The sequence below is a fragment of the Melanostigma gelatinosum genome, assembly GCF_949748355.1.
Source record: "Melanostigma gelatinosum genome assembly, chromosome: 15".
Taxonomy (NCBI): domain Eukaryota; kingdom Metazoa; phylum Chordata; class Actinopteri; order Perciformes; family Zoarcidae; genus Melanostigma; species Melanostigma gelatinosum.
Genome location: NC_136648.1, coordinates 20,599,231 through 20,626,539, shown reverse-complemented (window position 1 = coordinate 20,626,539; position 27,309 = coordinate 20,599,231). Strand labels below are relative to the sequence as shown.

At 41.7% G+C, this 27,309-nt stretch overlaps 1 protein-coding gene across 1 annotated transcript in view; it reads left to right on the top strand.

Moving 5' to 3' along the window:
- Window positions 1–25,709, top strand: part of LOC306789146 (cadherin-18-like) — a gene marked incomplete at both ends in the record, with an annotated part of 92,634 nt that extends 66,925 nt beyond the window's left edge. Inside the window, 8 exons of the mRNA XM_079284953.1 lie at window positions 2,158–2,325; window positions 4,415–4,602; window positions 5,120–5,373; window positions 6,003–6,139; window positions 10,648–10,772; window positions 15,183–15,297; window positions 24,032–24,298; window positions 25,039–25,709. Coding sequence (XP_079141079.1) covers window positions 2,158–2,325; window positions 4,415–4,602; window positions 5,120–5,373; window positions 6,003–6,139; window positions 10,648–10,772; window positions 15,183–15,297; window positions 24,032–24,298; window positions 25,039–25,709 — 1,925 coding nt within the window. The remainder of the gene's footprint in view (window positions 1–2,157; window positions 2,326–4,414; window positions 4,603–5,119; window positions 5,374–6,002; window positions 6,140–10,647; window positions 10,773–15,182; window positions 15,298–24,031; window positions 24,299–25,038) is intronic.
- Window positions 25,710–27,309: the final 1,600 nt, after the last annotated feature.

Below are 27,309 nucleotides of genomic sequence, written 5' to 3'. Positions count from 1 at the left end.
ACCGAGAAATCAATGTTTCAGGGCAAACAAAGGCAAAACAGAACTGGCTGGCTCCAAACACGAAGAGCAAAACAACAGCTGCAAACACCTGGAAGCATAGAGCACGAACTGACAGGGAGAAATGGGAAACAGACAGTTATACATACACACAGCACAAGACTGGAGTAGGCAGCACTGGAATAGGAGGGAAACAAAAGGATAGGCCAACAATGGAGACAACAAGGTGTGGTAGACAACAACACAAAGCCAGAGCAAATGAGACTAACACAAGGCAGGTCTGGAGCAAAATAAGGCTGAACAGGGCTACAGCAACACAAGAGGAGAACAAGAGGTTTAAACTGTCTGGAGTAACCCACACAGAGCAGAAATAACAAGCATCCAAAATGAAGGTCCACCCAAAAATCAAGCAACAGACACGCAACAGGATCAATAACCATAACGTAGAACTGGAACTAGAGTCCAACAACTATGACCTTAAAGCTGGGCTCTATTATAGTTGTAACTCCGGTCACATTAGCTCATAACCTCGATCCTAAAATACCATCCGGAGGCGAAGCTGCTAACAGGCCTGTTGAACCGTAAATACAATCGCAAGATAAAGACATGTTCATAAGCCAAGTCTTAAATCATATCATATAGCCAATATTATTTAACCACATAAGCAGTATTATAGTGTAGTTACATTTGTACATGCTCTGTTACTGGCTGCCTCACAGTCCATTGGACAGTCAGAAGAGATGACATGCGTGTTGAGCCTGTCCAAAAAGCTCATGACGCATTCCTAAAAATGTTGTTATCTAATACATCCAGGACTTTGAAAATTCAAAACAAATTCACATAATATGCAGAGTAAATGCACAACATATTCGATTGTACTTTGAATGATGACTCACATCACTCACATCATTGCCATTTCGAACAAGCAGAGCCACTTTTCTCCAGTGTGCAGGCCTACGATCAAGTAGTAAGGAAAACTACAATGCCTTGCAAAAGTATTATGGCACCACAACAAACCTGCCAAGAGAGGACCAATGACAGCAGACAAGCAGGACAATGATCAGAGAGGCAACAAAGAGACCAAAAGCAACCCTGAAGCCACAGTACCTGTCCATAGCACCGCTGTAAGCCGAACACTCCACAGACCTGGACTTTATGGAGGAGTGGCCAGAAAAAAAGACATTGCTTCAAGAAACAAAGCAGGACACGTCTCCCACATGCCTTTTGGTGAACTAAACGTGTTTTCTTATTTGTTCTTCTGTACAGTGGATTTTTCGGGCCACTCTTCCCTAAAACATCACGTTTTGTTAATGTATTCACTTTTTTAAGTTGTGTCAGTGATAATTACTTTTTTATTATTTCATGTATTTATTTATTAGTTTATTATTGGACATCTGCATGTACTGTAATAGAGTGACAATCTATGGAACAAATGCCTCTTGTTTGTTGTTGTTATTGTTGTGCTTGTACAGAGTACATAATTTAGTGAAGCAAGGGAGAGGAAGGAACATGCAAACAGGAATGCATGTTGTGTCAAATAACTATATATAATTATATACTTATACTTATACCTAAGTTTTAGGTATAATTGAGAGATGATGATGTATTGCAGATAAAACATGGTTCAAGAACCAGACAGCTCGCACAACTATGAATAATGCATGAAAAAATACTTTCAGAAATACATGACTATCAGACACATCTCAAAAAGTGGGATGGGAGCCAAAGCCCTCAGCGATCAAGCTCCTCTGAGGAACCAGCTCCGGGGGGCAGACACACTCGCCACATTGAAGAGTAGGCTTAAGACTTTCCTTTCTGATAACGCTTGTCTTTAGGGCGATGTCGTATGTGTACAGACTGTAATGCCCTCTGAGGTGATTTTGGACGACACCAAATTAATTGAATCGAATTTAAATCAAATCGAATCCCTTTGATTTTCTGTTTGTGAGAGTGTAGAAATGTGGTTTAAGCAGGAGACAGGACCTGATTGATTATTATTTCATATCAGCGTGCATGAGGGCAGGTTGGTGTCTGAGTATGTGTGATTTCACTGCACACAACCCCTACTGTAGATGCTGACTGAGTAAACTAATGCTTTGTGCAGTCACTGTAAGCAAACACTGTGTTTTTCACAGCTCCTTTTGTCTCTCTCTACCTCAGGTATCATCCGTACTGCGACGTCCAACATGGACCGTGAGACCAGGGACCACTATGCTGTGGTGATCCAGGCCAAAGACATGGCGGGCTCAGTCGGAGGACTGTCTGGATCGACTACTGTCAACATCACCCTCACTGACGTCAATGACAACCCTCCAAAGTTTCCCCAGAGTAAGTGACCGCTCTCGGTTTGTTTCTAACAGCAGCAGGTGAAAAAGTAAACCGTTCTTTTATTAAGCTGTAAACTTAATGATGTGACTACTGTGATGAAACACCACTGCTGGAGTTGACTTTGAAAATCAGCATTTCCTGGTAGAAAATGGATTCAAATGCTGTCTACTGTTTTAAATCAGTGGTAATCGTCAAGATCAATTCTAAAATAGAGTTTAGCCTTTGGGACTAAACCTACGTTGTGAAATGAAAGAATGTAAACGTCCTCTAATCAGATCCCCCCCCCTCTCCTCTCCCCACAGCGTTGATGGTTTTTACATTTTCTGTAACCACTGTAGCATTAGGTTGCCATGTTTTTATTGTGTTAACGTTACACTGGTTACAGAAAAGGAGCAGGCCCGCTCTTCTCCCAGCAAACTAGTCCCTCCATAGCGGGGAGTCGGGGGGGGGGGGGGGGGGTTGATCTCTCAGTGTCTTGCCTTGTTTTGTTTGCAATGGGTGAATTTCGGCTCAGAGTGGAATCTCTTCTTTATGCTTCAGCCCTTCTCATGTTTTTGTCCCTTTACAGATTTAGATGCATGCTTATAGATTTCAACATGATGCAGATACATTTGCCATAATCTAAGACTGAGAGAAAGTCTACTTATTGAGTTATAGAAGTATAGAGACTCAACCTTTATCACATGACTGAAGCTCCTGTCAAGCGATCTGACTTGAAGTCATTTGTTGTGAATATAAGTCGAAGTGACTAATATACGTACGTGACAAGAGCAAGATTACTGAAACACAGCATTTGCCCGTGGCTATGATGTCAATGATCTGAACCGCTGGCCTTACATGTTTACATTTCTTGTCCATCTCGTTGTACCTTATCTTCCTTTAGCTAGTTATTTCCAATAACTATGGCTTCTGATCCTCACTTCTCTCTTTTTCTCCTCTGGGCTCTTTATTTCCCCTGATCCATGGTTTTTGTGTTTCCTCGTCTGCTGTGTTGAAGCCTGTTGTTGTATGAAACAGCTATTGAAAATGCAAAAGGTTCAGCTGCTGTTTATTGTATGCTGTTGATTTAAAAGTGTAAAGTTAAAGAAAATGGCTGAAAGTGTAACAGCTTTTATTAGACTATAATTACACACACATGTAGTGGGTCACAGTTATAGATTCAGCATGAACAAGTAAAGGTTTATTTTGGTCTCTGATTCAAGAACAAGAGAAGCCAGTCCTACAGAAGCACACACATAACCTTTGTGTTTCATGTCAAAGAACATCATGAGCACACACTTATCTTTACTAAATCCAAATAGAAAACCAGACATACAGGAAAAACAATTCACATGTTCCATCAACAGTATTATAACTGATCATGGTCATGGTCAGAGAATAGTTCACAGACAAAACACACACAATCATAGGAGGAGTTCAGTGACCATCCAGTGTGTTTTGAATTGAGGGAAGAAAATCTTTCTTTTGTCTTTCTGGCCTTCTTTTAGCTTGCAGCGTCATTTCATGACTGGTCAGAACAAATATTGGGGGAACTCTGCTATTTATCTCATGACTAAAGTTAGAGGATTTCAATTTCAAGCTGTGTGGGAGAACCTGGTTCATGCATTCATCTCCACCAGATTCCAAACAATTAAAAAGTGATCACAGGGCAATAAAGAATCAACTGCAAAATAATATAAAATGTCTCCTTCACAGGCACGCTGTAGGCCCTCAGTGTAGGGTTCGTGCCAAAATGATTCTATTGTCTTACATGACAATGTGTAAGCTCTCGTCAGTGAACACACTTCCTGCACAGATTGTTTCTCACACAGTGCCAAGCAGCCAGCCTGTGACAGCTCTGAGGACAGAATCAGCAGTGTGACTTCTGCTTTCGGCCTCCAGGGGAAAAGTGGAAGCTGAGGGTGTTGAGCCTCGAGTTCTTCAGAGCTGCTCCCTCTCAGTTTGGGAAGAGAGCAGCACAGACCTCTACTAGATGTGACCTAGAAGTGAGGTGGCAGTGTAACATCAGACTCCTCTCCAGTGAGCCCCAGAAGAGCACTAAATATGTTTAAAAGGTTTCATGAAATGAAATGTTGTGTTGCTGTTGCAGAGAGCTACCAGCTGTATGTACCAGAGCTGGCTCCTGTAGGGAAGGCAGTGGGTCAGATCAGAGCCAGCGATGAAGATGAAGGGCAGAACGCTGAGATGAGCTACAGCATCACCAATGCCAACGCAGCTGCCATCTTCACCATCACCACTGATGCTGACCGCAGGCAGGGAATCATCTCACTCAAGCAGGTATGAATCAGAGATCACAACACAGGCACACGCTGATGCTTATGGAAGCACATGATGGGCTCCAAGTGTGGCTGTGAGGGACACTGGAGTGAAAATAACTGTCATGGCAGCCCAGTTTGACACTGATGTATCAGCCTTTTCTTCCACAGGGATCCCCGACATCATGTCTTGACATCTGGGATCGAAACTAACTAACCCCCTATAAATGATCGTGAGATTTGGTATTGGTTTATTTGAACCAGTTACTCTTTGTTTTACATTTTGATATTTATCTTGCCTGTCAACAATAGAGGAGCAGCCTCCCCTAATGTGAACAGAAACCCTTTAATCATTACATTTATTCAAATAGATATGATTTGGGGAATAAGCTCAACCTTGCCCATTATTTACAGAGCTCTGCTCTAATTTACATCATTATAACCATTACAACCCGAGTATATCATTAGTCTATTTATTCATTAAAGTGATCTTTGAAATGTGCCCTCAGCAGGATGGTTGTGCTTTGTCTTGTCCCCAGCGTCTGAACTATGAGAAGACAAAAGTTCACACTCTCAACATTGAAGGCTCCAACACTCATCCAGACTCTCACTTCTCCCACCTGGGGCCATTCAAGGATTCCACATCGCTGCGAGTCATTGTGGGCGATGTAGATGAGCCTCCCGTCTTCTCCATGGACTACTACATTCTGGACACGTATGAAAACTCACCTGCCGGTACCCAGGTTGGCACTATAACTGCTGTGGACCCTGATAGCACCAACAGCGCCGTCCGGTAAAGGAGATAGTCCCCGATGTGACGTGTCTTTGTTGTGCATGCATATGTCTGGTGTTTGGGGTTCAGGTGTCCCGATGAGAAAAGAGGCTTTGCAGTTGTCAGAGCGAGTGTCTCAGTGAGTGGCTCCAGCATGTGCAGCAGGCCCACTGACGAACTCTACCACTTTGCAAAAGCCTCACTTTTCTAAATACTACATTTCTGCTTATGTGTGGCACATGGGCTGCAGCAGGGGCAGGACGCTGCTTTCTCTCAGGGGTGAGCATAGCTTTAGGAAGAAGAGCACTGCTCTCAGGGCTGCGGTTAGCACCGTTGTAGGATAGCAGGTTGTGGACTGACCAGCCCAGTATCACTTAGAATTACACTGATTTTGAACACCTCATGATACACAATCAATCACACTGTTATTTGGTTGATTTGTAGTTTTTACATTCACATTCCATTAAAAAAAGATATGGCTTCATAACACTCCATCAATATATCAGTCATGATTACTTTTTGTAGGACTTCTGTGATCTAAATAAATGCACAAGCAGCCTCGATTACATTACCCTCTAAATAGTAGAATATTGAAATATGTTTCAATGGCTTTGTTTCTTTTTTTTAATTCATCTCCTTCTGTGTCACAGGTACTTCATAGAAAACAAAGAGGAAAGGCCTTTGAACTTCAGCATCGGGGTGAACAGTGGCATCATCAGGACGACTCAGGTTCTGGACCGGGAGGAGACTGCGTGGCATAACATCACTGTGATGGCTGCAGAGGTTGGTAAGTTCACAGCAGAGCAGCTCAAACCCCGTCCCTCTCTGTCGAACTTCAGCATCCCATCCTCTAGCTACCCATGCATCCATCCATCCATCCATTGTATCCGATTGCTGATAAAATAAATTAATACAAAAATTGTTTAACCCCTAATATGTACAGTATGCAACATCTGAGACTAACAAAAAGATAGACGTTTACTCAGCCATTGCGTGACCTCAGAAACAAATGACATCCAATTTTAAAGACGTTTTTATAAGATACTTAATTTTGTGAATTCTGTGGGATATCCTTTGACATTTAGTGATCTGACAGGAGCTCTGCGTAGATGAGATTGTGCCGAATGCGTCTGTCCATCAGTTCTTCTTCATCGTCTCCTCTCATTTCTCTCCAGCCGATACTTATCTTCCCAATTACCCTTTACTGCACCGCAGTGTGAGTAATGGACTGAGCGATGGCATTCATAAAAGGCCAGGCAACAATCACCCTGCTGCTGAAGTCTCTGGGGATTAATCGAAGTACCTCCGTATAGTTACACCCAGCATGTCCCACCTCATGTGAGCCAGTGAGAAATGATTGCCAGTACTAAAGTGTGTCTTAATGAGAGTATAGGAGTTAGTTACAGGGAAATTAAAAGCCGTCATCCCTTATTTTCAGCCAATACTCTCGACATGTTGTCAGAGACAGACGAGCGAAACATTTGTTGTGGTGAGGGGCTGGCTCACGGGGAGGCAAAGACACAAAGATACTTACTCAGAGCTTAGGTGCAATTTTTATTCAAATATCAGACGAAGAATGTGTCAGTACATCGTGTCATCTTCAGGATAGACAGACAGGAATCATCTTGTGTGTAGTGTTGAGGACAATAGGGTTGATTCAGAGCACACCCTGGCCTCGTTAGATCAAGGGCAGAACTAAGGCTATGTTCTCACTTTGAGATTATATCACATGGATCAGAGGATCACACGGTAAATAGAAAATATACACAATAAAATGAGGTCATGCTTTCGTTTCTATGAACGAGGGTAGGACAAATAACACAATACACTTCAACAGCACCAATAACTACATCTTCCAAAATGATCATAATTAAGCTTAATTGCGCTGCTGACGCTGTAGAAAAATGATGCTTTCCTTAATGAACATCTGAAAGCATTTCTTCTTTTTATTCGTTGGTGCCTTTTTAATAAATGAACACTTCAGGAAACGTGTTTGCTAATTGTGACGTGGCTCACTGAAATAGAAAGCAATGTGTCATACATTGTCCCACTGTGGAACTGGAGTTGTGGGGTTGTGTTTGAAACAAGTGTATTCTCAAGCTAGAGGCTGACGATGCAGCAAAATTAGTTTTCGATCTGCCACCAACACTTTTCATTGTTAAAATCTGTGTATTTTTGCATTTCATGGCGCTTTTCACTGTTTATTACTTAATCACATGCGTGCATAACACACCAGGAGAATAGATGGACCCAGTCTGGTGGTATATGCCGGCAAAAACAGCAGAACACACACTGAAGTTCACCACTGTGGAACTAGAGGCCTCGTGTGTGTGTGTGTGTGTGTGTGCACACCTGCAGGTCTCCTCTCTCTCTCTCATTATTAATGTCAGCACAGAGTTCTGTATGTGCTTTACAGAGGTTTATAGCACAGAGGTTTAAGAGCAAAGGTCAACTTCATTCTGTCTGCAGGTGAGACTGGATAAAAAGTGAAAGAAGCCGAGAGAAGAGCGACTTCTTCTGATACAGTATCTGACCTTCAGCCCTGCCCATTACCCTTAGGTCTGATCAGAAATGCCTCTCCAGATACACTATATAAGCCTTCTGTGATGGGATGAGCTGAGAGGAGCACAGCGAGAGAGATTTAGACGAAGAGAGATGACGGGGAGGGAAAAGATGAGAGAGATAAGGACAGGATAGAGTATGAAAAAAGACACCAGGTCTGCAGATTGGACGTCTAACCAAGTTCATCCAAGAACTCTACACTTTAGTTCTTATTGTGTGAAGGGTCGAACGTAGCCTGTTCATAACAGCAGAGAAAAGCTCCCTCAATGTTGCAACCTGAAAATCAACTGTCCAAAAACATCTTCGTTTTGCAAATTGTATTAACAGATCCCACGGTTAAGCACAAGCACATGTTTGCCTTCAGCCTGCATACAGCGCGACTTTCTAATGCTTTCTTAAAGCAACAGCGCTCTCTTCTAAAGGGTCTGTACAATAAATGTCTTCCATTTCACAAAGTAACAGTTATTTAAAAAATAAAAAAATATGAGTTAACTTAAAAACAACAATTAAGCAAATTATTTTAATGGAAACACTGATATTAGATCAGCAAGAAATATAAAATAACATGTTTCAGGGCGCTACATCAACAGCACTTTTGAGAGGATGACATGTGATTACTTTTCCAGAATTGACAACAAGGAAAAGTGACTCTACCCTTTCTTGACCAGGAATGCATTAAAATCAGATGAACTCAAGTGAAGTAACGGAGTTGTACCCCAAACCGGACAGTTGTTAGCTAATGTTTCAATACAATTCACTTACAATGTTGATAAAAATGATCGTGTAATGTTTTCAGTTGATTTAATGATGTTAAACTGAAGTTAAACTTCGTACCTTTCAAACGAAATATTGTTGTAATTATTACAGTTAGCTTTGCCTTTACCAGAGTCGTTAAAACGATGCTAACACCGCTGAATTAGCCGTACACTGCTATTGGCCTAATCCGTGGGGACTTCTATCCTCGTTGTAAACACTGGCTGCTGCTAGTTTTTCGGGGATATTCGCTTGTTCCAGGGTCGCAAAAATGACCATCAATGCTGTCAACACATCCGGGACCGTAGTTCTGTCCTTCACAATAAGATATCACGATTCAACAACTCCAAATGATGCAATAAAAGCTCCTTAATTTCCGTTTGAGCCGTTTAAGCGTCGCCCGAGCGTTCTTTCTGCTTTCTCTCATCAAAGTCACTTTCCTATAGTATTTAGACATATAAACGTCCATATATATTCATGAAATTTGACACATAGATTATTTGATATGTATGAATTAATATTATTTACGTTTGGTTGGCGATCGCCGAAGAAAATGACAGCGTAATGACCGGAAAGGGCGTCACGACGGAATCGTTCGAGACAGGCCAATAGCAGCTAGCGCCGACCGAGGCAGGCCATCGTTACGATAGTTCTTTCACGGGTTAAAGTGAACTTGTGTTTGGTAGACATCCGCTGGAACAAGCGCTAACGTTAGCTAACACGCTTTCACTATCACGCTGTGATCAGTGGTGTGTGAGACATGGAATGTGACAGATGAATGAACAGACAAATGAAAGCTACAGACCCACTGCCTGCATTGAGAAATATTAGATGCAATAGCACAAGAGAAAGGGAGGGAGAACTGACAGATGAGATCTGGATGGTGAGAATGGACAGTTATTGATTTATACTTTTTCATTTATTGACCTTTTACTATAAATCACACAGCAATACAATTATATGTGGCTTGGGTTTTCTGCTCCGAAAGTAAAGGTGGACATGACAAACAACCTTAAACCAAGATATATATGTATGAATATCTTGGTTGCATTTGAATGGTGTTTGTTATTATCATTCACGTTACTAATAGTTAACAGTATTACTTCAGGGAATAGTTTTGAGTAATGTTAATACAAGCATGATTTCGTTTTAATACATTTTCATGTGAGAAAGTACTTGTTTAGATTCCCAGTATGTGTGTTAAATAGCTGTTGGGGGGTTTTAAACCGATCCGCCCGTCGCTTTGCATCCTTTAGTGAAACCATGGTGTGAACTGTCTGCAGGTAAAATCCCACTTAATATTCCAAAGACAGCTGAGCGACTCACAGGAACAAGCGGAGTTATTTTTCCGGCAGCAACGTTGTTAGTGTTATAAATTAGTATGGCAAACGTGCTAAGTGTGAGGTGCAACAGCAGTGATGATGTTCCTGAAGGCTACCTGCTCGTTCTCGTTGACTCCAGGGAAGAGAAGAAGAGTTTGGTTGCTACCCAGCATGCATGTAGCATTAGCAGGATAAATCCAACATCCAGCAGCAGTGACCTGCAGTCGATGAGAGGCGTGCTGGAATTCAGAGCCCTGAAGCTCCGCCCCCGCTGTTACACAGAGCGCTGTGTGCTGGTTTATTCAAAGTTTATTAATGTTGAACGCGCCACGTTTCAAAATTGCACTAAATCTGACACTGCGCTCCCTTTGGTCCCCAGCTAAACACCGTGTGAAGTTCACAGATTCCTTGCTTTAGAGTTAGATGTTGCACACTTGCAGTATGTGTTCTGCAACTTGCTGAAGGACAAACCAGTAAACAAAAAAATAACAAACCGGTTTGAACTCTACTTGTTCAGCACAGTATATTTCTTATGGACAGGCCAAATATAAAACCAATGGTGCTACTCTGTCAGTTGGAAAAACAAATAATCTTTCTTTTCTTTGGAAATACCAAGATGCTGTATCAATTTAAACCTGTTTCTTGTGCACATTTTCAGATAACCCTCGTATGGTGAGTCACGTTCCAGTCACCATCCAGGTCCTGGACGTCAATGACAACATTCCAGCCATCTCTGGGAGCAGCAGTGCTGTCATCGTGTGTGAGAGCACCAAAAATGGACAGGTTGGTTGCTTATGCTCTAGCCTAGGAGAACTAAAGTAAAAGTCTGGGTTTGGGGTTTGCAACTGGATTATGATGAAATGGCCTTAAAATTGGATTCACATTTATTATAATTTTTTTCACATTTTTGGATTAAAGTTAAAAGAAAACATGATTCCCATAATCTGTTGTGCAGGTGAGTTTGAAGGTCTCACCTGAAAAACACAGTAGACGCAAAGCGCATCATTGAGGTTCCCATCCAGATGTAGCGCAGCTTTTATCCAAATGTGCCCAAAATTGGTCAAAGAAAATGCAAATGAATGACCTGAGAACTTAAACCCCATCCCCACAATCCAAGATGTGTCCTGCAAAGTCACAACACACGGGACTCGGTGCCCGACCCTTTGACAGAAGACTGAAGCAAAAAGAAGCCCATGATCACTATCTCGTTGCTCTTATCGCTCTTCAAGACTCTCTTCTCCGCTGCTCTCCCACTCTTCCAACCCGTTGTCTCATGCAGGCAGGCCCAGCTGAATTTTGGGCCCATCTGGAACAATGCTGAATCGGGCGGGAAACTTTTGAAAGAAACAATAAACTCAACAAGATAAAGTTGGAAGCTTAAGCTACACAGATCACAGTGTAAAGATGAACCATTATTGTTCCTGTAAAGCCCAGTAGGTGTTTATTCACTGTTAAAGTCATTAAAATACATTCAGTCTACCTTCAGTAGCTAGCGTAGCATAGATGTGCTAACGCTAGTTGATGGTGGACTGGGACACATGAGGCAGGGAACTGACAGAAGCTAAAACCAGAGATTGTTACAGATACAGCAGGAATACAATGTATTGCTCTGGATTAAATCAGCTAACAGTATATCAAAGAGTTAAAATGCAACATACTCATTCATTACGGATGTGAATACTTCTTCCATTGCTAAAAGGATAGAATCTCCGATCTGATAAATCAACAGCCAGAATGTTTCTTATAAACTACAGGGACTTGCAGTTTTAGAGCCATTTTCATATTTGTACCATTGTCTTCTCGAACAAGGTGTATTAGTGCCTACTTTTGATACACCTATTCTCTCTATCCCTACAGCCAACGGAGGTAGAGAATGGTGCTTTATTCAGGATCTTAAGCTTGAAATGGGATTGCTCATTTTTCTCAACTCAATCTTGACTGAAGCTAATTCCATTGCATCCAGATAGTCAGTTTGAGTTGTACTATACAAGGCACAGGTAAAGAGAGAGCGTCTTGACACGTGGCTTCTGAGGAGGCACAGACTCCATTCTCCTCTTGGAATGTTGGGCTGAAAGAGGTCACTGAGCTGCAATTCTGTCAGCCCACCATCCTCTACTATGGTGACATGTTGGAACATGGACGTGAAGCTTTTTAGGCACCTGATTTATGGCTACACTGCACCTGAACATGTTCAAATGAACTGAAAACATGACACCTGTATTCTTGAGGGCTGCTCTCTCATCAGCACCAGCGTTGGGGTTGCTAGAATATGATCTGCCTGTCATCTGCAAGGTCTTCACGCGTGTAAGAATCTGAGGTTACCTACCCAGGTACTAATCACACAGTCATTCATGTCGAATGAATTTCTACCACACTGGGACAGGTGGACCAGTGAAGGGTTTAAGGAAGTGGGAATGGGGCAAGAGGGAGGGTCAGAGATTGGCTGACACATTGTCGGTTTGGGTCATTTGTTGACAATGAATAGAATATGGAATAACGGCAAACTTACCCTCTAATTATACAAAATTACAAGCTGCATGACTGAATGCATCTTTTAAGATTAGATTTAAAGTCAGCTTCAGAGATGTGCTCTCCGTTTTAAGGTCTGACACAGTTGTTGCATATCGTGGAAAAATCCAAACTTAATGGCCAAAGCAGATGCCAATTATTCTTAAAATGTGAAAATAAACTCCTGTTCAGCTCTCAAACACAACTATATACACTCCTGAACACCTGGATGAATTCTCTCTCTCTCTCCCTCTCATGCAAAGGCTGCCATGCACATACATTCATGTTGCTCTGTAGCCTTTTTTGTTGGGTGTCTGACACCATCAGTGGAGGATTTATCAGCTGAGCTGTAGACTTTGCAGCTTCTTGAACCCATAAATTATTCAGAGTGCGGAGCGTGCTGATGTTTCCGCTGCCGGGCCAGATAGCAGCAGAGACAATCATATTAAATTCACTGCAAGCCTCTGTGCTAGACAGCAGGGCCAGCACACAGATCTGCATCACAGCCAATGGCTGTCCCCACATACCCATTCACACTCAGAGACTCCCTCCGTCGTATTATAGGTATTACTCTCCCTTATTATCTGCCGACCACTTTCTCTGGTTTTTATGCAAATTTAAGTGTGTGAGTGTCCACAAATTACTGGGTAATCATTTAGATTGGCTTCAGGCAACAGACAACACATGCTAGCACAGTTAATGTCGAAGGAGGACTCTTTTTTTCCATCTTCCTGCCATTGCAATAAATTGTGACCAAGAAATGTTCATGCATGGCACGTACATCCGGCACGACAATTTATTCTGCTACATTTGGGAACTCAGTTGTGGACCACATTTGCAATGTTTATTTCAAAACTATGAGACTGGCTGGTAAGAGTTTTGGGGGAACACAATAGGTGTGATACTCACTCCTCGTTGGCCGTGTTGAATGCAGGGAGATGAGCGGCAGATAAGACCCAGAGGGCTCAGAATACACGGCAGCATGCTAGAAACATGTACACTGTATTCTGACTGTCAAAGATTACATATCGATATTTGTCAGGTATAGATTTATGGAAAGACATTCATATTCGTGGCGACGTCTTTATTACTTGTCATCGAGCTATGACTGTGAAAGCAGATGTTAATGGGTCTTTGTTCGTCTGTGTTATTCAGAGAAGAAGATATGGACATGTCGCTCCTCGCTGTCCACCATGTGGCATCAGCTCTCATTGTCGTGCGAGACACTTCTTACTGCAGTGCTCTTGCATGGCAGTGTTCCACTTTGCCAGCAGACTTGAATTTCATAGAGGGTAATTGTGTTTGAATCCAATTTTCGGAGAATAGAATGGGCTTAATAGTGGATATTGCTGAAGGTTACTCACATGAATTGTATGTCTGAATAGTATTCGCAACTAAATTAGTCAATGCAAAAAATGTATTGTTTGTGTGAAGAAAGTATGAATGATTCATGCACACAATTGTTCACCTGCTGTGCTCCGTGAATTAATTTTCTATTTTGCCATGATTGTTAATAGCTTGACTTGACACGTTGCATAAAACATGAAAATATGATGGTGGAACTTTGCACGTAGGGGTGTTTTTACTATTTTGGTTGGTCTGTGTTTGTGTGCTAATATTGCATTTTCCTTTTATATTAAAATACTGTATGCATCAAAGCCATGCCAGGTAAACTGAGCAAGCAGTCCCGACTCCCACAGCTCTCCCTGCAGTCATAAGACCTGTGCATTAGGGCTGTTATAAAGAGAGGAAAACAATCTAACATGTGGGCAGGGTTGAGTTTCCTGACACATGGCGTACTGTATATATACAGTAAATGTGGGAGACACCAGTGGAGTGTTAATGTTAACAAATCCAAGCTGCTGTTTCCTTGAAGACGCTCTCTAACAGTGAGATTTGGTTGATAAGTCTCAGCTGTTTAGGGAGCTCCGAAAGAATATATGCAGCAAATCATCAACATTAACAACATAGCACATAGGAGCTGCCGTATGTGTCTGCAGCTGTAGCTTTGGAGTCTTATAAATGACACACAATTAAAGAAATCTTACATTGAATTTGTTTTGGTAAGAAGTCCTGCTCTAGTGTTTGCCATTCAACACTACACAGAGGTTGCCAGTCTATTGGCTTTAATTAGCTGACTAATGACATGGTCACACCTTAAAGGGGGGAAAAAAACTCCATTCCACCTGAATTTAGTGGAATTCAAGAGGTGGGATTGGCCAGGCGTCCATGCTCGCTGAGGTACCGGTAACCGGATTTATTCAGGACCTATATCCTGACCAATGGGCTATCCCGACGCTAACTACTGGAGGTCAATACCTAACCTTTAACCAATGGTCTCTGCCTCTCCTCACAGGGCAGGTCTGCCCTAGAAATGCAGTGAGATTCATAATTAAGCAGAAAAGAAACACAAGGGAATTGATTGACTTTAACTAATGAATGCTAATGAAGGTTGTGGCGTATGATTCTGTGTTATGGATTGTAAGAATTGCAATAGGTCACAATTTGTCACTGACTGGCTCAGGACTTACTCAGCCTTTCTTTCTTTATAATCTTGCCAGCTTTGTTTCCCTCAGTATCTAATTGTTTCTGTTCACTTTCTTCATCTCTTACCTGCATTTCTTGGTAGCCTTTGTTGTTGTTCTTTTTTCATTCCTTCACATCTCCTCTGCTTTTCTCCATCAGGTGATTCAGACCATCCGGGCAGCAGATCTTGACAACTTTGCAAATGGAAGGTTTTCCTACTATGTGCCTGCTGGGCTTCCAGCCACTCCAAATTTTACTGTGAAGGACAACGGAGGTAAGACTTTGAGTGAGCACACACGTTGTGTGTGTATATATATATATGTATATACATACAGTATATCATCAGTCCTCCATGTGGTTAAGTTTAGGGTCTCAGTCGATTGTGGTTTCAGTTAAATGATAAACAACTAAGCGCTACACTTTGCATCTCGTGCTTCAGGTCACTGCAGACTTTTTCTGTATGAAACCAAAACCATCATCGACAATGATGTTCCTTTCAGTGGAGCTACGGTGTCTGGCCCCACTATAGCTCCTCTGTAATCTGAACACAGATAGAGGAGCCTTATCAGTAAACGCTTTCATGAAATTCATCTGTGATCAGAAGTCTCTGAAGCTCATGCTCCAAGATCCCAGCATCACACAATACTAAAGACGTTTTCAGCGAAAGTGCCTATCTTGCAGAGCACAGTATCCATACCTCCTAATACATGCATAGCCTCTGCACTGTTCTACAAAATGCATTGTGCTCAAAGTGGGACCCCAAAGGTAACAGCACTGTTGAGGGGAATTGCTGCATTTCTCCACCTGGCTACATGTCACGTCTGACATAAGAGCTCCAGTTAACTGAAAGACTAGATCATAATGAAGCACGGAGTCTGTGGTTTCTACCTGTACAACACATTCTGCTCGCATCATTACCACCAAGTCTTGTCTCCTTTGCTTTTGGGAGATCAGGTATCCCCTCGCCCCCCTATGTTATTTCCATCTTCCAACGTTTCCCTCGTTCCTCCTGCTGTTGCCTGAGGCGGATACAGGACTGAGCAGAGTTGACAGCAATCTCAGTAATGAGACACAGTGGGAAAAGAGAGTTTGGACAGCAGTCTGTGAGCAAAATGCTACAAGCAGGTGGTGTCCTTGTTCACTTGTGCTTCCACAGAAAACAAAGCCTGGCTAATCGCTGCATTGCATGCTTGTTTGTTTTTGTGCTCCTGAGCAAATATCCTAATCCTTGTGACATATGTCAGATACTACAGCCGATTTTCACTTCACTTTCAACCAAATATCAAAAGCCAGTCAGGGTGTAATGGCTGCGCCCTGAGATAAACGTTAAACCTTTGGAACGCATCGACGCACACTGCATGTCATGTGACGAGGAACAACCAATCACAGCCGGCAGATGTCTTTAGTCTGTAAATGTCAGCCTATGGTAAACACTGCCCTGATACCTAACAGCTGACTGCTTAGAAATAATGCGGTAACTCTGCTGGTAAACGGACACGTCTGTTGGTATTAAACCAAGTTGAATGGACTGTGTGTAAAACCTACTTGACATCTCTCTGTCGTTGTCTAACTGAACAACAGCTCAGCTGCAGCAGGCCAACACTGCGGTCCATACACTTTGTCAGATGACTGACAAACATATTTATTTCGTGTTCATCTTTTCTCCGTGAAAGGTGACACACTTCCTGTGGTAACACTTGACAGCTGGATCCAGCTGTGTCACGTTTCTGTTCGGTATAGCAGCCCGACGATCCGTCTCCATTCCAGCCACCGCTGTGTGAATGCAATCAATCTGAATGCAAAAAGCTGCGTTCTATCAGTGGAGAGAGAAAGAGAGTTTTTATGATATTTCTACAGTAAGATACTTTAGGGAGGAGTTTAGATTCATTAAACAGCTGCTGGTGTGTAGGCTTTCTGATTGTGGTCAGCTGTGATGTTGGCCTGAACTTCATATATCATGTTGATTCAGTCAGAGCGGAACTCTGGTTCTACTACGGTATTGTGTATTATATTATGTCCTTCTTACATCCCTCCTTTCACTTCTCTTTAATTCTCTTCCCACTCTTTCCTGTTTCCTCCTCTGTCGTTTGTCACCGTCCTTCTCCTCACTCCATTACTCACTCCAAAGTACCTCTCCCCTATCTCATCTTTGTCTCCTCCTTTAACGTCCCACTCCCGTCTCTTCTCTTCTTCAGTTGTTTCCTGTCATGGTGCCTGGTGCATCACCTCTTTCGCTTCCTCTCGCTCCTTAACTCCTCCTCCTCCTCCAGAGGAGAATCGATAGGGCTGTTGACAGCAAACCTCTCCTCCAAATCCTTAGCAATTATTTGTTGTTCACCAATTCACTTTGTGTCCTTTGGCCTTCTGCCAGCGCCAACACGTTATCCTTTTCAACAGCCTTTGTTGTAGTGCACACAACAATGCAGCCGCACAGAGTGGACAAAACATTAACAGCTCCCACACTGAGCTCATCAGCTCATCTCATTAGCCTGATCATGTGGAAAAAAAGAAAAGGTGAATGTATACAGTACGAGGCTTTAGTAACATCTAGTTACATCAATCAGGAAAGAATCAGCGATAGCATTGTTGACAACCTGTTAGTGAGATAAGGGAATAAGACATTTTAAAGGGAGACAGAGATGAATATGTGGAGGTAAAAGAAGCTCTTCTACCATTGTCTGCCGATAGAGTAAAGCTGATCAGAACATTCAAATTAGTAATTCAAAGTAACAACATTGATAACTAGAAAATGCATTTAAATCAAGAGAGACTTGTTTTATAATTTAACAATGATTTATTATACAAGCTTCAAATATGCAAAGTGCAAAGTCTTTGGCGATTGGACTCCATCCGGAAGTACTATCACCGAAGGTAGGGATACAGAGGTCCAATAGGCCGAATCCCCCCTGGAGTCCAGACACTGGTGGTGGTGGTGAAAGGAGTTGTTGCCATCTGATGATGAATCAGGAGCCTGACTGTGCTGCTGACTGGAGGCGACTGGGGTGGAGGCGGGTCGCATCTGCTTAACGCTGAAATGACAACTGACAGCAGCAGAGAGGAGAACACTTTAAAGTTTGACAGCAACGAGCTGATTGGCTTAAGGAAACTGTGTGCCGAATCTGGTTGGTTGCTTAACCGTGCACGCCCCCAATCAGCTGATAGAGTAATTACAAGGAGAGGAGAGACAGCGATCACAAGTGAATGTCTTCCTGACTGTACTTGCTCATGAGCTACATTTCCTGCTGAAAATACATTGGAATGCTGAAATGAATCTCAAAAACATTGCTGAAAATAGATATCCAATTTTAAAAAAATTGCAAAAAGCTTAATAATTCAAAAAGTTGAAAGATTACAAATATGAAGTTATATCACCCCTATCCTGAAAGAGCTGAACATTTTGATATTCAAACGGTTTCTGTAGCTTAAAAGAATTCCAGCGGAAGTGATATTTGTTGTAGGAGTAGTAGTAGAAGTTGTATAGTTGTAGTAGAAGTATCATTAGCAGTATAAGTATTAGTAGCGTTTGAATAAGTAGTGATATTTGTCGAAGCAGTAGTAGTAGAAGTTGTAGTCGAAGTATTAGTAATTAGAAGAAGAAGTAGTAGAAGTGGTAGTATCAGTAGTCGTAGTAATAGCTGTAGTAGTGGTCGTAGTATTTAATATAACAGTAGTAGTAGAATAAGTAGTAGTAATAGTAAAGTCAGTTTTTGAAGTAGCAGTAGTAGTAGTACTAGTAGCAGTCGTACTAATAGCTGTTGTAGTAGCAGTAGTAGCAGTTTTGGTATAAGTAATAATAGTAGTGGTAGTAATAATATTTATGGTAGCAGTAATAGCAGTAGCAGTAATAGTAGCAGTAATACTAGAAATATTAGCAGTAGTAGTAGTTGTCGCAGTATTACTAAGAGCATTCATTATTTCAACAAAAAAGCCTAATTTTGAGCTAAACGTTTAAATACAGTTAATCCATGAGGCTTTTATTTTGAAAGGGTGGGACTGGGTGGGGGAGGGAGGGGGAGAGGAGACATAATCATCATGTTTGACACACATAAACAGAGGTTATTAAATGACAGGCTTCATCACAAGCAGTTCAGTTAGAATTCACTCTCTGGGGCTTTTATTTTAAAATGGCGTGTGTGTGTGCGGGGGGGGGGGGGGGTGGAGGAGGGGGGAAAGACCTCTAAAGATCCCTAAGACCTGAAAGACTGTATGAGAGAGACACAGAGAGATAGAGGGAGAGGAGTGTCTGTGAGTCTGTGTGTTTATCAACATCACTAATTGGCTCAATCGCGAACACCTGTGTGCCTGAAGCCATTTGAAAATATTCTCCATAGAGATCCCATTGAAAAAATAAAAAGCTTAATAATTCAAAAAGTTTAAAGGTTCGAAATATAAAAAGTCATAGCACCCCTCTGGTGAAAGAGCTGAACATTTTAATAGTTGAACGGTTTCTGTAGCTTAAAAAATGAAGGAGAAGCGGTGCGACGGAAGAAATAGAAGAAGTTGAATAAAGATTCGAAGCACAATAGTTGGAATGCTTAACAGCATTCCAACAATAAAGAAACAGGATAACAATAGTTGGAATGCTTAACAGCATTCCAACAATTACAATTCATTCATTTGAAACTAAAATGATACCAATGAATTGTCATCTAGTATCAAGAGGGGAGCCACTTGGCAGTGTCAAGCATTGAACAATGGTGTGTAAAGAAAGACGATGTATTAGCTTAAGAAGCATCAGTATGAGCATCAGTTACATTGTCAGTCTCTTTGGTCACTGATTGAACCTTTGACGGTGTTTACTCTCTCTTCATACAGTATACAGGGTTTTGTCGTAGACCCTACATTTCTTCGCTATAGCAGTCACCACATGACTAACTCACAAACACATGCAAAACTAAATAAACTGCTAATTTTTCTAAGTTACGTGAACTTTGTGAATGTGAATTCTCTCTCTACCCAACCAAGATGATTCTTTCCACAAGCCCTGTTGAGGCTGGTGTGTGTGGCGCCGTGCTTTCTTTTCTGATGTTGATGAATGTATTCTGTCATATCTATATTCTCTCTCTTTGTACAGAATCTTAAGCGTTTCTTTCTGTCTAATCATAGAAGAAAGAGACTATACTCAAATATATGTGGGCTTCCTATTCTGAAGACAGGAGTGGAGTATAGAGACAGTACAGAAACATGAGGTCTCGCCGGGACTGGGACTAAGAAGACAGACATTCTCTACTTGCTCCCAGTAAATAACTTGTTCCTCAACAAAGTAGGAGTGGATGTGCTGGGACACAAATAAATGAATACAACTGAACTGTCCTACAACCCTGTTGGGTTCCTAGAGTCTGATTATTTCCTATTTGACTCATAAATCAGCAACAGACCCAAGTTTCTCAATGCAATGATGACAAAATCTCAGATGATTAAATAGACCAATATGTGCGACTAACATCCATATGTAACCAGACCAGAACGTCTTCAAAGGTAAACAATTCAGTTCAATCTATTTAGAAAATGTAAAATCATAAGAGAAGTTATCACGAGACACTTTTGATATCGAGCAGGTGTGACCGTACTCAACATCCCCCCATCAGCAGCCACTGAAGCAAGAAAGACTCGATTAAAGGTTTGACACTTTGGGCAGAACTATGCTCTGGTTGCCACGACCGCTGTCTCCGTGATCCTCTGATTATGGGATTTAACTCAAATTAAATGATGAAGTAAAAGCAGATTTACTAATCTCAGAGATTAGTAGCCACCAACCTTTATGAATGTCAGTCAGCCAGCAGAATCCTGAAAACAGTGAGCTACTTTGACTAGAATTAATGGGATGTCATATTTTTTATCCAGTAATGCATCAATGTTGACATGCCCTCAGAATTAAACTAATGAATCCTTTTTTTTTTGCTGTACACTTCTTTAGCACTTCCACAACTATAGTTGAAAATTGCTCTACAACATATATCAAAAAATGAAACTGACAAGACGACATGTTGTGTAAAACAGATGCCCACAAACAAAATATAAACATATGTTATGGAAAAGTTCAGAAAAATGTGTTTCAAACTATACTTTTAAAGCTGACTTTGCTCTTTGAGCCGTTGAAGAAGGCTGATTGAAGGTTAACGATCCACAGCTGTGAATGCTCCTGATTGGCCAGCCTGGACCACGCAATACCTAATGGTCCCTGTGGTTTGATTGAAACTGAATTTGAAGTCAAATAAAGGACCCGGTGACCACATTAAAAAGCCTAAATTGATACAGAAAGAAGCAGACATAGTTGTGAGTGTTGCTTTCCCCTCTGCAGTGGACCATTGTGACTCTGCTGCTGCATGTGTGCTTGCACTGGTGTATCTGCACACCTAGAAGCTCCATCCACGACAACAGGAAGCACACTATATGTAAATAAAGATATTCCTCTGTGCATACCCTGAATACATGACAAAGTCCACACGTATCGAGAGACATGCACACACTGTGTGTGTGCGTATATATAATAAATATATATACGCACACACATACATAGATGCCACTGGCTGCTGGCTGACATGCTTTATCGTGGCTCACCAGGGCAGATTGAACATACAGTGCTTTGTAAAGATACATTCTTCATACATATTCAACAGCTGTATCTCTGTCAGCTATCATTTTCATGATAATCTGAATTAATGCCTTGAATATCACAGTGGCTATAGATACCATTGAGGACACAACTGAGGTCATTTTAACATGTCGGGTTGTAACTTTACAGAACAGAAAATATAACAATTGTGACGTGATAGAAAAAAAAATACCCTAATGAATATATACCTAATAATCTGAATGTATCCTGAAAGGGTAACTTTCAACTTGGAACCCACTGTCCCATGTTTTTGTATCTATGTGACTTTTGGGGACACTTTAAAAACATGGGTCCAGTATTGAGGTAGAATGCTGCAGATGGCAGCCGCTAAACGGGCTGTAATGTCATCACTCAGGGCAGCTCCTCACCTTCAACGTTACGTCAACTGAAAGTGCTTGTTTTTGCCACTGAAAGGCTGCGATTTTGTGTCTGACAGCTTTAAAGAAAGAACCGTACAGAGAAATAAAACTTCTTTCTTTACCTTTCACTTGATCCCATCTGCTTGTTTTAACCTGATCTCATGGGAGGACGTATAAACAGCACATCATTCTCAGAGCATTCTGCGTGTCGTGATTCACAGTTTTAGCTTTTAATGGTTTTAATGTTTAGCAGACAATCCAAATAGTTAATCCCCATGTTAACATGTCCTGATGATGCTTTAACTGATGCTTCAATACTTTTGGGAAAGTGTCATCCCAAACAGTATGTGATGAAATGATATGTCTAATATCCCTTACGTGTGACGCCAAATTTTATATTATTGCAGTCTAAATGATTGTATTCTTTTTATAATGAAGAATAACGTTACAAGGTTTCCTAAGATGGATGGATGGATGGATGGATGGATGGATATTGTATTCATCTTTGGGGGGGGAACAGCGCATCACGCAGCAGTACTCAAACGAACCACACGGTACAAAGAAGAAGGTATTACGTTGAAGCATGGGCTTATGTGCACATTGTAGTAAGGTGTGCAAAATGAATGGATGGATGTATTCGTTATAGGTTAAATAGTTATAATATAGGATTAATTTTAGAACAAATGGTAATTAGAAAGTCCAGGCCTCTGCTGCCTCCATGTCCACTCATGTCTATAGTGCAACAAGGGGGGATGAGTTAAATAGTTTGGTGACCACCAGCAGGAATAAGCTCCTTCGCTGGAACACTTTGGGGTAATAAGTCATTGGCTGAAGACGCTCCTCTTCTTTACCAGCATGTTGTGGGGGACGTTGTTTAGGATGCTGACCAACATGGACAGCATCCTCTTCTCCATCTCTGCTTCCAGAGAGTCTAGCTCAACTCCTCCAATCACGCTCCATCCCCAAAGCATAGCAGCATAAAAGATAGCACCGACGACCAAAGACTGGGACAATCAGCATCTTGTTACAGACAGTGACGTTTCAGAGCCTCAGCAGCAAGTAGTGCCGGCTCTTCTTGAACAGGGCCCGTGTTCCCAGCCCACTCTCGCCGCCCAGGTTCACTCAGATGTTTACAGCATTGAACCACATTGACATCATCCCTATGAATGGACACGGGGGCCACGTTCCTGCAGAGTCCACTATCCACTTGGACAGGTAACCCAGGACACAAGTGCATGGCCTTGAGTCTCCAAGCAGCAGAGATGACTGCTGTCGGAACAAGCGAAGACAAGCTATGCTCAGAAGGTCACAACATGTTGTGTTGCAGAAGTATTAATGCTGCACACATTGTTCCTGAAGTTTAGCAATAGATGAAAAGACGGTATGTCATTTTACAGATAATTACCCCCAATTCCCATTTTCCCTCAGCTCTTCTTTTATGTTCTTCAACCCTTTTGTTGTATTAATTGTATAATGACTCAGTATGACCAATGCATGTCCAAACAGAAGTACGGTAGTACTGAGTGTGCAGTCAGGCAGATACAGGGTTCAGGTAATCTGAATGAACAGGTTAAAAGGTTATAAACCAAGGACTTTGGAATTGGAAGTGTTCTGGATTCCGTTTGTGTTCTGAGAAGTATTGACCATTCACTTCTGAGCGGCCATTGGTTACACATTGGCCTGTGTGGAGAGCATAGAGGCTGAAATGCAATCTCAGAACCCATCAGTCGTAGACGTCGTCTCTCAACTTCAACTCCAGTCTCTTGCCTCAAGTTGCTATTTGGACTGTAACCTATGACAGGCAAGAGGAATGACAATGAGAGGAAGTCTTGGCCCAGATATTTGTTATCCGGATTCTGCTGGCTACAATTGACATCAGACCGATAGCAGATGAGTTCTGATATTGAGGTCCAGGTAACGGTACCGGATGCAGGTCCTCTGTCTTAAAGTGCTTTTTTTGTTGACTTCTTCACCTTCAACACTGTTTTACATTTCTCTGTTCCCGTCCTCCACCCTGTCCTCACTGTTCGCAGACAACACTGCCAGCATAATATCTCATCGGCAGGAGGGCTTCAGCCAGGACAGAGACCAGGAGTTCTTCAGCCTGGTGCTGGTGGTGGCTGATGGTGGGGAGCCTCCTCTCAGCAGCACTGCTACGCTCTCTCTCAGGGTGTGCGTGTGTCAGAGGAACAGCAGGGGGCGCAACAACAACGTCTGTCTGGCCCAGGCCTTCCTATCCTCAGCTGGTCTCGGCACTGGGGCTTTTGTGGCCATATTACTTTGCATTGTCATATTACTATGTGAGTATGTGTGTGACATTGTGTCTATCTTTGCCTTGAATTATCAGAGTAAGAAATATTAGATATAGATATATATAGAATCCACAATATATACAATAAAAATAGAATATTTTTGAATAAACTAACTAAAAAATAGTGCAAAAACATAAACTAACAGTGAATGTAAACAGTACTTGAGTAAATGTAGTCATTTACATTCAACTACTGTTTCTCTCAAGATTTTGAGGTTAATTCAGAAAAAATACGCAAACTATTTTTCTCAAGTGAATGATCACACCTCCGTAATATCTAATTACATCACAATATATGATACATTTTATTTTGTCCTTTTATTATTTCAAATACTGTATTGCTTTGTCCAAGCCCTCCCCCCCAACTCCCCCCCACCCCATATCCTTTGTTTTGTTTATATTATAAGTGAAACTATTTATGTTGAAAGGATTTCTCAATCAGTCTTTGTCAATGAGTACCACATTAGTTTTTAGTAACTAAACATTGAAAGCTGATTGATTTGCTCTGACACAGAATGAATACTAAGACACATGTCTTGAACTATCTCCAAAAAAGGTTGCCATGAAGGAAATACATGTTGTATTATCATGAAATATGTGTATTTTGAATCCACTTGATAGTTCAATCATTTGGTTTATGTCATTGAAAAAGTTATTCGAATTTCCTTGAATGTTCGATTTGACGTCTCTGTCCCTCTTAATCCTTTCTTTCTTCCCTTTTACCTCCAGCCCTAGTGATGATATTCAACCAGCTACGAAACAAGAAAGCAAGCAAGGAGCCCTTGATTCTTTCTGAAGAGGACATCCGAGAAAACGTGGTAACCTACGACGACGAGGGAGGCGGGGAGGAAGACACAGAGGCCTTTGACATTGCAGCGCTTCGAAATTCTCAAGCATCTGAAGATCGAAGGAAGTTCTACACCTACCTTGGCTACGGACCAAGCCCATACGGAGAAGAGGATGAGAACCAGGACGACAAGGTTGAGGATAACGAGGAGGGGATCATGGTGGTAAGGAGGAGTAAAACCCAGGAGGTGGATTATGGGAACTACAGTCCAGAGCTAGAAACTACATGGTTTGTGATTGATTGCGTTCCTCGAGAGATCACCCAGTCGGAGCCTTCGCTTCTCCTGGATGATCAGGACATGATTCAGAGGATCATCCAGCAGAAGAAGGCCGAAGCAGACTCTGACACACGGGGGCCACCGTATGACTCACTTCAAACATATGCCTTTGAAGGCCAGGGGTCCTTGACCGGGTCAGTCAGCTCTTTGGGCCTGACTGCGGCAATGCCTGAACTAAACTATGCCTTCTTGGAAGACTGGGAGCCAGAGAGGCAAACACTGGAACGAATTGTTGTGGAGCAACTGGCTACAGATCAATCTAACCCTGACACCTAAAGATAACTAATAGGAAGGTCTTTTTTTTTTTAACTTTGGCTAGATTTGCTGAAACAGATTGCATTTTACTTGTGCCATTTAAACCTTGGTGCAGGGATGCAAAATGGCCGCCACTGTCAATTAAAAAATGTGATATCAAATCAGAGGATAAGAAAAGCCATGTATGTGTACCAGGAGAGGAGAACACACAGGCTGACGAGAGACTATGTCAAACACATCCTAGTGTTTTGCTGAAATGAGGGACAAAATCGATACTGATGGAAGACCAGGGTTTTAACATGACAGGTCAATTTGCATATGATTTCTCCCTCTGCTCTGCTTGATGTGTTTGTTAAAAAAGGTACAGCTACTTCTTAGCCCAAAGGATTCTGGCCTTGAACTTCACTGTTGCTGTTTCACAGGTACCCTGGAGATGAATACCAAATTGGCTTGAAGTACGATGACCCAGTGTTGAAGGGTCACGTAACCAATCATCCAATGTCTTGAAATAGGGGGGAAATTAAGTTGTATTGAGTCAATTGATTTGTTATTCATACAACAAAAGTAAGTGATACATGTGGTATCATTAAAGAAAGATTTAGAGAAAGCCGATGGCGGAAAGTGCATAAGTTGCGGATGATCTAAAGGCCATAGAAAGCTACAGGCCCCTCCCTTGATAATTGGTTGATTCATATTATTGACTCATTCTTTAAGGTAAGTGTTTGCATGCGCATAGCAACATCAGCACCCTGAAGCATCAGCTTCCCAGATGTGGATTAGTGAAGGTTAGCTACTGTTTCATGGTCATGCTCTGAGCCTAAAACTTGCCACTTCTCCACTTAACTTAAAAAAAAACATATCCACCGCTGGAACTGAACAATCCATAACCGAAGCCATAATAAATAGAAAGTGTACTTGTACACCACAATCACTATCAACCAAATAATTCTCCCCCAACTGTTTTGAAAACTGTGTTGGTCCATCTGCAGCTTTCTCTCTTATCTCATAGGAACTCTTCATTAGCTGCAGAGACCATGTTAAACAAGCCTGTGATATATGCCGCTCTTCTCACTGTACGTGCATCCACTGAATGATCACAGCTGAATACTCTCTTATACATTTCAGTCAAACATGACGACCCTGAGACAGGCCCTTGTTGATTATTGGAAGAACAACCATTTTTAAAACTAAATAAAGACAAAATGGCTAATGCACAATTAGTCTGATGCACAATTGAAAAGGAGAAATGGGCCTGACCGGTGTCATTTGTGTGATATCGTTTGGTAAATGAAGTAAGTAAGTGGTAGTGGGACAGGCTTTAAATAAACAGAGGCTTTGATATTGTTATATATTTTCTTTCCCTCATATGTGAACACACAAGTTTACACACCTAGAGAGAATCAAAAGGGGCTGAGACAACATTGAAGTCAGTGTGTCACAGTTTTCAAGTTTGTTCCATTGCTCACATTGCAAGTCTGTGCTGTTTGGCTGTGTGTTGTGTCCACATTTCTGTAGATGCTAAGAAACATTGTTGTCCAACTTTTTGGTTTGTAACCACTGATTCCAGGTTCCTAATTGGTTTGGATACTTCTTTAAGTAAAGTATAAAAGTAATAGTATTA